This window comes from Leptopilina boulardi, unplaced genomic scaffold (assembly GCF_019393585.1).
Source record: "Leptopilina boulardi isolate dan_hultmark-lab unplaced genomic scaffold, ZJU_Lbou_2.1 LbouV2_169, whole genome shotgun sequence".
NCBI lineage: Eukaryota > Metazoa > Arthropoda > Insecta > Hymenoptera > Figitidae > Leptopilina > Leptopilina boulardi.
The window spans coordinates 2140522-2153473 of record NW_026137717.1 but is presented as its reverse complement, the minus strand read 5'-3'; the positions used below and the strand labels follow the sequence as shown (position 1 = coordinate 2153473).

At 25.1% G+C, this 12952-nt stretch overlaps 2 protein-coding genes across 3 annotated transcripts; both read left to right on the top strand.

Annotated features, from left to right (window-relative positions):
* Positions 1–79: 79 nt before the first annotated feature.
* Positions 80–3060, top strand: LOC127277594 (zinc finger protein 845-like). Its single transcript, XM_051298850.1, has 6 exons — positions 80–547; positions 814–1006; positions 1188–1324; positions 1460–1622; positions 1841–2104; positions 2650–3060. The coding sequence occupies exons 1-6, from the start codon at positions 468–470 to the stop codon at positions 2764–2766; spliced, it is 954 nt and encodes a 317-aa protein (XP_051154807.1). The 5' UTR covers positions 80–467; the 3' UTR covers positions 2767–3060.
* Positions 3061–3936: 876 nt separating this feature from the next.
* LOC127277501 (transmembrane protein 47) lies at positions 3937–12753 on the top strand. 2 transcript variants are annotated; one of them, XM_051298666.1, is made up of 6 exons: positions 3937–4301; positions 6408–6472; positions 7792–7978; positions 8963–9112; positions 9192–9254; positions 10454–12753. In XM_051298666.1, exons 2-6 carry the CDS (start codon positions 6422–6424, stop codon positions 10666–10668), a joined length of 666 nt encoding a protein of 221 aa, XP_051154623.1. In that variant the 5' UTR covers positions 3937–4301; positions 6408–6421; the 3' UTR covers positions 10669–12753. The 2 variants fall into 2 exon arrangements, with proteins under 2 accessions (XP_051154623.1, XP_051154622.1); XM_051298665.1 differs by lacking the exons at positions 3937–4301; positions 6408–6472 and adding an exon at positions 6802–7351.
* Positions 12754–12952: the final 199 nt, after the last annotated feature.

The following is a 12952-nucleotide window of genomic DNA, read 5'->3' as shown; positions in this document are numbered from 1 at the left end:
TTTCTATTTTTTTTTTTTATTTAATTCCGCCCGGTAATATATGTCATTTGTAGATGGCGCGATTTTCATTAAAGATGGCGAACGTATGTGTGATTGATTTTTTGTGAAATCGCAAACACTAAACTGTAATATTTATTTTTCGTTTATATGTACATATATATATATATATATATATATATATATTTATATTACCAAAGATAAATGAAAAAAAAAAATGTTATTACATGTGTTTTTCAAAAAATAATTGATAAACATACTTTTTTTCTAATGTCAGTGTTTTCATAAATAATATTTATTTTATTAAGAATGTATAATTAATATAATAGTGAAATAAGTATAAATGACAGAAGCACAACATTCCCTGGAAATAATAAATAATTATCAAGGAATTTAAAATATATTTTGAAAGAAAGAAAAATTTTTTTTTTAATTACAAAAAAATATATCTTTTTTTTTTTTTTGTTATCATGAGTGAAAAAAAGGATCACAAGTGTGTTTTATGCAGTGCAAAATTAGACTCAAAAGAAGCACTTCAGGAGCATTTTAGGTAAATTAAAATATTTTTTTGTAAAATTTCCAATATAGAAAGAATAATTATTTTTTATTTAATAAATTTTGTTTTTTTTTTTTAAATTTCGTGAGATAATTGAAAAATACTCGTATGATAAATCATTTTTCAACTTCTAAATAATTGTAAACACTCACTTTCTTACCGACCGAGTAAATCGCGGGAAATTCAAATTTATTTTTATTTGCAATTTTTGTGAATTAAAGGGAATAAAAAATCAAAAAAAAAGAAAAATTATTTTTCAGAAAACATGCAAATAAAGAAATAGATCATCGTGGTAAGCCAACGTCAGCAGAAACAAATGCCGATGCAAAATGTGATCTTTGTGGAAAAACATTCGAAACAGTAACGTCAACAATTAGACATAGATTTAAAATGCATCCAAATGCACCGGAAAAATTTTATTGTCCCTATTGTGGAATGCAATTTCCCATTAAGGTATTTATTTTTAATAAAAATTATTTAATTAATATATTATCATTAATATTATATTCATTAAAATTCTAATTTTATTTTTTCAAAAAAGTATAAAGTAATTTCTTACTTTTTAATTATTATTAATTAATTAGTTTATTAAATAATTTATTAAATAATTAAAAAAAAAAAAATTATCAAACAGAATTTACGTGACAGTCATTTGAGTTCACATGAATCGGAGAAAATTGACGAAGGTCAATATAAAAAATGTAATGATTGCGATGAATTATTTTTCAATCCAAAAGCATTGCAGTATCATTATAGTTCAGTTCATAAAAGGTAAAAAAAAAAATAATTGACAATATTTTCCCAACTTTTGTTATTTAATTTTTCTAAATTAAAAAAAAAAGTATATAAAAATAAAAAAAAATTAATTAAAAAATTTTAGTTCAATAATAATTTTATTTTTGGCAGAATAATTAATATGTTTCAACCAGTTGCAACGCCTCCGCCGAGTAATAAAATTAAATTAAATTCATTGAATGAAGCAATGAGCGTTTATTATTGTCATTTGTGTGGTGCTGAATATATGATAAAATTCAATTTACAACAACATTTGGAAAAAAATCACACGCAGGTATGGTAAAATAAAAAAAAAAAAACCACCAACGCCCAGTGGGACACCCACCCGATTACTAACTTCGCGCATTTTGCTTAACCCGCATATTTACATTAGAAAACATTTTTTCTAAATAATAATACTTATAATTAATATTTATACGAATTAACATAAATATTTTTTTAATAATTTTTATTATTATTATTATTATTATTATATTATGTTGTTTTCACCAGGAAGAAAGAGAAGCTGTTCCAGAAAATTTAATAAAATGTACAATGTGCGCGGCTCTATTTTGTAGTAAAAAAGCATATGACGTTCACAATACTTATCATCAACCAGATGATTTGTATGTTACATCGGAGGAGCAAAGATTACAAACAATTGCTAAAGTTGATCAGGATTTTGATATAAGACGAGTGGAACCTGTCGCCGAGAAATATCTTCCAAAAGTCAATTCATCCAAAGGATCAAAACGACCTGCTGTTAAATGGCCAAAGGTAATTTTTTTTTTTTTTTTTTTTGAAAACATAATTTTTACAAAAAAAAAATATATATTGGGACACCATCCCCTTTACTATGACGCTTTTGCTTAACCCGCACCAATTATTATTGTTACTATTATTAATATTTCAAATAAATTATAATTTTGCTTAAATTTATTAATAATTTACCAAAAAAAAAAAAAAAAATATTGGGACACCACCCTCTTCACTAACTATGACGCTTTTGCTTAACCCAACAATTATTAATGCGACTATTATTAATATTGCGAATGAATTATAATTTTACTTTTTATTAATAATTTAATAAAATTATAATTCATTCGCAATATTAACATTAGTCGCATAATAATTGGTGCGGGTTAAGCAAAAGCGTCATAGTTAGTGAAGAGGGTGGTGTCCCAATGTGCTTTTATATTTTTTTTCGACAATATTATATTATTTTAAATGCAAATTAAAATTATTATTAATTAGGTATTAATAAATTATTAATATTTTAATTTTCTAAATATTTCTTTTTAAAAAAAAAAAAAAAATTTCAGACAAAAAAAACACAAAAACTTATTGTAAAAAAAGGAGCAAAGAAAAAAGATTTTGTGCCAATTGATGAGGAATCATTTTCAAATTCAAGTGTTTCGGAAAATGAAAATTTAGAATAAATCCTCGTTAAGTGTTATCATTGAATGAGTGTAATCATAATAATGATAATAATAATTATTATTATTAAATGAAAGTATAGAGACTGGAAAAAAGTCAAAAAAAAAACAAAAAAAAAATGGACGATATCTTAAAAAAAAGGATGGAAAATTTGATATAAGTTATATATATATATATATACATATAAGAAATTCTTATTGATGTAAAGAAATTTAACAATATATATGTATAAATAAGTATTGTAGATACGCCATTTTTAAATTTTTTCGTAATATAAAGTGTAAAAGTTAATTAAATTTTTGTGATGTCATTTCTTTCTGTACCTTTTACCTTCTTTTTTTTTAAATATACAAAATGGAAAATAATTCTATATAATTTATTTTAGGAAAAAAATCTTTATCTGGAACAGCGATATGTTTCTCTAGAATAGCGAAAACTTTTCCTATTTTAAGTAAAACATTTTGGAATTTTCAATGAGAAAAGCGAATAAAATTTATTTATTCGTTTATGAAATAAATATACGGAAAAAAATCTTTACCTGGAACAACGATATTTTTCTCTAGAATAGAGATATATCTTTATCTAGAAAAACGAAAACTTTCGCTGTTTTAATGAAACATATCGCTATTCCAGTGAAACTTATACCTGTTCCAGGTAAAGATTTTTTTCCGTGATATTTATTTTATTTACTTAACACGAACAAAAATCTTTATTTGAAACAGACGATATGTTTCTCTAGAATAGCGAAAACTTTCATTGTTTTAATGAAATACATCACTATATTCCAGTGATACTTATAGCTGTTTCAGGTAAAAATTTTTTTCCCTGTATTTATTTTGTTTATTTCATAAACAAATTAATTTTATTCGCTTTTCTTATAGAAAAATTCCTCTGGAACAAACCAATCAAAAGTTTAGTTTTCCATTTTGCCCTGGCGTCAACGGAAAGTGAAAGTAAGAAAAAGAGAGAGAGAGAGACAGAAAGAATAATGTCTGTTTCTCCTTTCAGCAGAAATCTCTTTTCCGTCCTTCTCTAATCCACACGTTTTCATATACAAAAGAAAAAGACAGAAATACAAAATGCTAACAAATTCAACAAATCGACTTTCCCTTCTATAACTATATATATACATAAAATAATTCATGCTCAAAAATTATTTTCGGCGTCATTTCATCTTGAAGATATAGAAAAAGAGAGAGAGAGAGAAAAAAATTAATGATTATTGACGTCATTTTTTTTACCCTTTCCCCATTTTTTTTTTTAAATCATTAAAAGAAAAACTCGATTAAAGTTCGTGAATCATATATATTATTGAGTCCATGAAAGGTATTTCTCCTTAATTCAATTAGATTCAATTATAACAATCATTCATATACGAACAATGTTTTATCAAGAAGTATAACCTAGTCGACAAGTGCGTGATTTGAAGTGTATATGTGACATTTAAATATATATATACATATTATTATTATATAAAAAGAGAAACAGCTGAAAGTGTCAAAAAACAAAAGACAGTGCTTTTGTTTATTTTTCCATTGTAAGTGTATGTGTTTATTAATAATAATATTGTGTGAATTTTTTTTTAAAGAAAAATGCTCAACAATGAAGAATTGTGAATAAATTATATATATTTTTTTAAATATGCACATTAAAAATATGGATAGGGTTCATCAATTTTTTTTTTTTAAATAATATATATATATATATAAAAATAATAATAATTAATACATTTCAAGAGAATTTTGGAAAAAAAATATAGAAAAACTAGAAATGTATTTCAATTTTTTTTATATATAAATGATAAGAATTTTTTCTTGAAAGATTTTTCAATTACTAAGATATACATATATATATCTATGTACAGAGTATGCGTCATTAATAAATATTTTATTTAAACACTTCACTCTCATCATATTGGAATTTCAACACAATTTTTTAATTTTATTTTTTGAATTTTTTTATTTATTTTTGGTTCTGATTGTTGCATTATTATTATTATTATTATTATATTTTTTAATTTTTATCTTTAACCCAAGCAGCACATAACATTACCTTAATATCACAATAATATTACATGAAAGACTCGTAGTAATACGCAATGTAATGTTAAGTAGATATTAACTAAATATTAAATAAATATTACAATATAATATCATCTAGATATTACATAAGTATTATAATGTAATATTATCTAAATTTAACTAAACATTACATTGTAAAATATCATCCAGATATTAACTAAAAAAAATAATGTAATATCACCTGAATATTACCTAAATAATAATGTAATATTTAACTTATATATAGGTAATATCACAATGTAATATTTAGCTAATATTTAAGTAATGTTACTATGTAATATTTTAGTGATATTATATTAATATTTAGTTAATATTCAGTTATTATATTGTAATATTCATTAAATATTACATGGTAATATTACCTAAATAATGTAATGTAATATTATTTAGATATTTCGTAAATACTAACTAAATATTACAATATAATATCATCTAGATATTACATAAGTATTATAATGTAATATTATCTAAATATTATCTAAATTTAACTAAACATTACATTGTAAAATATCATCCAGATATTAACTAAAAAAAATAAGGTAATATCACCTAAATATTACCTAAATAATACTTGGCTGTAATATTTAACTTATATTTAGGTAATATCACAATATGTAATATTTAGCTAATATTTAAGTAATGTTACTATGTAATATTTTAGTGATATTATATTAATATTTAGTTAATATTCAGTTATTATATTGTAATATTCATTAAATATTACATGGTAATATTACCTAAATAATGTAATGTAATATTATTTAGATATTTCGTAAATACTAACTAAATATTACAATGTAATATCATCTACACATTACCTAAATATTAAAATGTAATATAACTAATATTCAAGTAATGTTACAATATAATATTTCGCCAATATTACATTGTAATATTTAGTAAATATTACATGTTAATATTACCTGAATAATAAAATGTAATATTATCTAGATATTTTCTAAATATTAACTAAATATTACAATGTAATATCGTTTAGATATTACCTAAATATTAAAATTTATTACAATATTACAATATTACAATCTAGTAATATTACAATTGTAAGATATTTGTAATTTGTAATATAAGAATATTATAATATTTAGCTAATATTCAAGTAATGTTAAAATTTATCACGGAAAAAAAAACCTTTACCTGGAAAAGCGATAAGTTTTACTGGAACAGTGAAATGTTTCATTAAAACAGCAAAAGTTTTCCCTATATTCCAGAAAAATATATCGCTGTTTTAAATTAAAATTTTTTCCATGTAAAAGTTTGCTAATATTCAATTAATGTAACAGTTTACCTGGAACAGCGAAACGTTTCACTAAATTAGCAAAAAATTTTACTTGTTTTAGTTAAATCTTTCGCTATTCTACTGAAACCTTTCACTGTTTTAGGTAAATTTTCTTTTTTTCATTAATATTACGGTGATTTTAAGGTTATATTATGTTCTCCCTGAAAAATATAGCCTATTCTCTATTTTTAATTTGCACTTTTTATTATTATTATTATTATTATTATTTCTCGTTGTTTTTCCTAAAATTATTATCTTTTTTCAGTTAGTCCTTTAAAAATGTCCCAAACAACGGTAATAGAAACGGTCACGATCACAAGACCATTAAAGGTATGAGAAAAATTATTTTTTTTAAAACTAAAAATTAAGATAAAAATATTTTCAGTTTGTTGTACATATTAAATTCAATTAAAAGAAAAAATTCTATATGAAATTGCAGTAAACAAATTTTTTTTTTTTTAAATGAATTAACAGAACGTGCGGTAATGTAGTTTCTGTATATATGTATAGTCGTGAAAAATCAATATTACACCCTCGCGGAGTAAAATCATTTTTGATATCGACAAAAGGTATTTTATTTTTCCGCCTTATCACACCGACCGAGAGATGACCTTCTCGTGCAAAAAAAAAAAAAAAAAAAAAAAAGAAAATGTGAAAATCACATCTCGCGCTTTTCCCCTCTATAGAAATCCTTATTTTCAATGACTAAAAACTGTTTAGTGAATATGGCCGTTTTATCTCTTACACAAGAGCCACGGATAATCTAGTAAATTACAAAAAAAGAAAAGAAAACCATTTTTCACTTATTTCGTGAAAAATCAAAATCCAGTGTTCCTTTTCCCGCGGGCTTTTTACTTACATCGATTGAAGGTGGTCGAAATTAAAAAAAAGTTCCCTTTTTTTCTACAACCATCACATATCCCCCATTTATTATTTCCAAAAAGAAAAAATTTTTAATACCAAAAGTTAAAAAAAAAAAAAAAAAAAACAAGTGTTAGCAATGTTCGCAAAGATTTTACGTCACAAGAGTTGATCGAATTTTTGCCAACCTGGAGGAGAAACGGATGAGATAATAGCGGGAAAATTGTTCGCGAAGGGAGAAAGTATTATTGAAGGATCTAAATAGTTTTTTTTTTCTTTTTTTTTTTGATGAAAATGATCATGTACACGGTTGCGGATGACCACATGGGAGATAATGAGATCGCCCAGGTAGAAAAATGTTTTATTATGTAAAATTTGTTGTCCCTTAAAATTTTCTTTATAAGGTATCTCGAATTTTCTTTTCTATTCTCAACTATACCAAAATGTGTACATATATTTTTAATTTTGTTCCCTTTAGTTTCTTTTTTAAATAAAGGATTGAAAATTAAAAATAATTAGCAGATTATTAGTAGATTATTAACGGATTATTAAAGGATTATTAGTAGATTATTAACGGATTATTAAAGGCTTATTATAGTGGATTATTAATTACTATTACAAATTACTATTTATTATAGTGGATTATCAATGGATTTTTATTATCATTGGCTTATTAAAGTATAGTGAATTATTAAAGAATTATTATTGGATTTTCAAGGGTATAATGAAGGTGATTTTAAAGAAGGTTTTCCGCTAATAATAATAATAATTAATTAATTCTCTCACAGGTGATCGCCTTTATATGTGGGGTAATAGTGGTATTATTGATGATAATGGGCCTTGCATCGACTGATTGGCTAATGGCCTCGGGATGGAGACAAGGACTTTTTGAACATTGCATCGAGGAGGGAGCACAAACACCTCTTCCATTTAATATTCAAGATGCTCCCGGTTGTTATCAAGCTCGCGATGTTGGTTCGTATACTACACAATATCCCAAAAAATACATTATTCTATTCAAAAATATTTTTACTATTTGCTAAAAAACTAAAGAATATTACATGGAAATATTTCTATAGATAATAGAAAGCCGACAAAATTTTACCCTACTTCTGAACCAACAACCAGACGCAAAAAAAAATCTTCACCATAGATCAGCGATATGTTTCACTAAAATAACAAAAATTTTCCCTATTCTAGAGAAATATATCATTGTTTTAGGTGAACATTTTTTTGCATGTATTTTGAATCTGAATCTGACCTCAGAATTGGTCAAGCATCCCAAGCAGAGCCTAAAATTGCATCAATATTGCCTAAGTATATTTAGAATTTTTAAATTGCAACAATATTGCAGAAATAATGGCATTATTGTGAGGCAATTGCTGAAATTTTAGATGCTGTGGGTGATGTTAGGTGCCAAAAAGACGTCACTCATAGCAACTAAAATTTCAGCAATTTTTACCGCAACATTCACTGCAAAAAGAAGTATATCTTATTTTAAGATAACTTGGTAGCGATTTTAAGACATCTTAAACATCTTGATGTCTTAAAAACGCTACCAAAACATCTTAAAATAAAATATATTTCTTTTTGCAGTGTTGCCTCACAATAATGCCATTATTTCTGGCATATTGTTGCAATTTTAAAATATCGAGACAAATGTTGCAAATATTGCTGCAAGTTTAGGTACTGTTTTGTATGCAGGATCGGATACTGAATAAATTCCTGATGTCAGATTCGAATCCGAATTACTTTGGAAAAGTATATAGTCTGGTTCTTATTTTTGAAGTAGGCAAAAAATTTGTCGCAACCTTTATAAAAATTCTAGTTTACTTTGCATTATTAGAGATTATATCCAATATAGAAGCAGTTTTTTAAAACTGTAATTAGTTTTAAAAACCACAAAAAGTTTAAAAAATCATAACTATAGTTTAATTTCCCCCCCCCCTCTTTTTACAGAATACATAAGAGCTGCCGCAGCATTATGCATTGTTTGCATACTCGCCGATATTGTTGCAACTGTTTTAACAGGATTAGGTCTTCGTACACAGGACCATCGCAGAAAACATAAATACTACAGATTCGCTGTTTTTTGCATGGGAATTGCCTGTGAGTATAACAAAAAAAAAATAATTAAAATCTCTTTTTCTTTCTTCCGCATTAACAAATCTTTTCTTTTCCCATACAGTTTTGTCGTTGCTGATTGCATTGGTCATTTATCCCGTTTGCTTTGCAGCGGAATTAAATTATGGTAATAAAAAATTCTTTACTAATTTTTACACTAATCCTTTTTTTTTGTCAGTTACAGCAGACAGGGGTGCAATTATGTAATTTCACTTTGACTTTCATATCACGGTGAAAAATGGAAAAACGAATAAAGTAACTTTTACTATTTTAAAAGTAAAATCGCATTTTTGGCAATTATTACTTCAGAAATAGTAAAATTTACTTCTGAAATAGTAAAAATTATTACAGAAATAGTTAATTTTTTCTATTTTCGGAGTAAAAATTGACAGAAATGCGCAGAAACAAGAGGACAGTTCCGATTTTACTTTTAAAGTAGTAAAAATTACTATATTCGTTTTTCCATTTTTCTCAATAGGTAATGACTTTCACTTTGATTTTACCTTGAATTTAACTTTAAGGGGGTCATTCAAGTATTACCACTGAAAAAAAAAAATATTCTAAATTTATGAATATCTTATTGCCGACTATTTACAGTTTTTCTGAGGATCTCAAATTGAAACCACACAAAAAATTAAAAGGCATTAAAATAAGCTGCAACGCTTATTATTTTAATCCAATTTTGCTTATTTTAATCCATTTTGGTATTAAAATAAGCAAAATTGGATTAAAATAATAAGCGTTGCAGCTTATTTTAATGCCTTTTAATTTTCTGTGCATAAAGTGTATCAAATTGTTGATAATGCAACGTTTTGATGCTGTTTATGATCTCAATTTGAGAGCCACAGAAAACTGTGTTTCCCATGCCATTCATGTATTACGTAAGCATATATTTTCAAGGGTTTTGGACCAAATAAGCATATTGTAAATGGAAAAAATAAGAATTTTTGATCAACTGAGGAACCCCTCCCTCTCCCTTAAATGCTTACGTCACTGACACAAAAAATTAAAAGGCATTAAAATAAGAAGCGTTGCAGCTTATTTTAATGCCTTTTAATTTTCTGTGGAAAAAACTATATTCTTAAATTTAGAATTATAGTTTTTTCGGTGACGTAAGCATCTAAGGGGGAGGGAGGGGTTCCTCAGTTGCTTAAAATTCTTATTTTTTCCATTTACAATATGCTTATTTGGTCCAAAAACCCTTGAAAATATACTTACGTAATATTTAAATGACCCCTTTTACTAAAATTTAATTAAAAATTTGAAAAAGTCAAAATCAAACTCAAAATAAAATAAAATATTTTAAAAAAAAAATGATTTCAACAGGAAATCGTCCAATATGGGAATTTGGTTGGGCCTATGGCGTTGGTTGGGGTGCGGCAATTTTTCTATTTGGCGGTGCACTATTATTGCTTTGCGACAAGGAAAGTGAGGAAATTTATTACAAAGAAAGGAAAATTGTACGCGACGATATGACCGGTGGTGGTTCAATGATTGGTGTGGGTCGTCATGGTGGAAGAAGTGGGATGCAACTTGCCTAGTGGCATTGCTCCCTACCCGATGTTGTTCTCTAGGGAATGAAAAAGAAGATGAAAAAAAAAAAAAGAAAATAAGAAGCATTTCCTTTTCCATCCACACGCAGTTTACTGTGCGCTTAAAAAAAAAAAAAAAAAAATAGAAACCAAAAAGAAAAAAGGACAAAAACACGGTGAAAAGGACGGGAAATATGATAAAAATTCACGGTATGCCTGTTAATCGAGAATGAATGATTTTTTATACACATCTCATTGCATTTTTTTTTCTTTTCTTCAAATCAGATAAATCTTAGAAGAACTCTAACATTTTAATTTTTATAATTGCAAATTTTCAATTTCGAAAACCTATTCTAAAAATTTTTTTGATATTTTTTTTTTCGATAAGATGGAAAAGAAATGTGACGTACTTCCAAGCACTTTTTTTTTTTTTTTTTAAACAGTATTTATAAATCCTCGTATTGTTTACGATTTAGTTAATTTTAATTTGTATATAGATATTGTAAAAAGAGTTCTTAATGACTTATAATTAATTTATTATATATATATATAGAAAATATATATATGACTGACAATTTTTACACAAAATGTCTCGTATTTGAGATTTTGATTTTTATTTCTTTACAAAAAAAAAAAAACGCAAAAAATAAAAAAAAAAAACACTGATCTCCTGCGAATTTTTTTCGTATCGAAAGTGTTCACTGTAGTCGAGCCAAAGACTGTTCAGTTCAATACGAAGTTTGCTACCTTTATATACATCAAAAAAACGTTTTTTAGTAAAAAAAAAATTTTTTACAATAAAGTCGAATTACAATTCATTTTTCGAAAAAAAAAAAAAATTCATCCATTGAATAAGTGAGCGTCTTTCGTATAAATAAATAAAAAAAAGAACAGTATCTGAATTAAGTGGAGAGCACAGTGTTTGGATGTGTGTGAGTAGAGGCAGCTCGGGTAGGAAAACGATATAAAAAAAAAAAAAACTACTACCCTATACTATTTGCATTATTTGCATTTCGTGTACATGTAAATAGATAATCTATATATTATACGAATATGGTAATAATAATGATAATATTAATAATAATAATATAATAATAATAATAATAATAGTATAATAATAATTATAATAATATAATAATTATTATTATTATAATAGCATAATAATAATTATAATATAATAATAATTATATATCGCGCATATATATATAATTTTAAGAAAAATATTCAAAAGAATAATTTTCAAATTTTTCTCTCTCCCTATTGAGATTTTAAAACAGCGAAGAACAAAAAAAAATATTCGAATACTATATAGTAATTAATTTTCAATGCCATTTCTATTTTATATATTGAACGGACCTTTAGGAATTTTTTCACACACACACACACACACAGTTTCCAATCTGTGTTCAATCGGTAAAGTAATTTATCGACAATAAAAAATTAGTGTGTGAAAAATTTCTAGTTTCTTTTTTCATTCTATATTTCTAGTAGATTACAAAAAAAAAAGATTTCTCCCCCTCACGAAATGGGGCAAAAAATTAGATAATAAAACGCTAATTTTTTTTTTTTCGTTACAGCAAATGTTATATATATATTCTCATTGTAAAACACTAGTGTTGTAATTTTATAAGAAAAAAACTGCGCATTTCTAAGAAAGGGCCATAATCGAAACACACGTAATCCAGAAAAAAAAAATATTATGACTGTCCATAATAAAAAAAAAAAAAAAAATGTAGTTAAAAAACTTAGAAAAAACAAAAAAAAAACGATGTAATTGTTTCTATTCTCGTTATTTCTAATCCAATTCCTCTAAAATATACATATATAGTAGAGGGAATTTTAGTTTCGAAAAAAAAAAAATTATTTTAATTAAAAAGAAGAGTGGGAAAAAAAAATTTTTCGAGAAACAAAATTATTTTTTTTTTTTTTTTTGCGATTAGAAATAACGAGAAATGAAAAGCGAAATTTCTCGAATAGTTTATCGTTAGACAGAACACATATCACTGTTATTACTCGATAACGACGTCGCAACGGAGTTATACTTGTAACAGACTCATATATATAAATATAAATAAATAAAAAAAAATAAATATATAGAGGTACTTTAATTTACTGCCATCAATTTTAATATCGGTAAAAAAAAACATTTTTTTAACAGTTTTAAACTATCGGTAAAAAAGATTTCGAGAAACATAACCTCAAAAAAAATTTATTTTTCAATATTTAACAAAAATCGTTTAATAAAAAACAAACACTGCAATAAATAGACAGTATAGTTTTTGAGGTTAGGTTT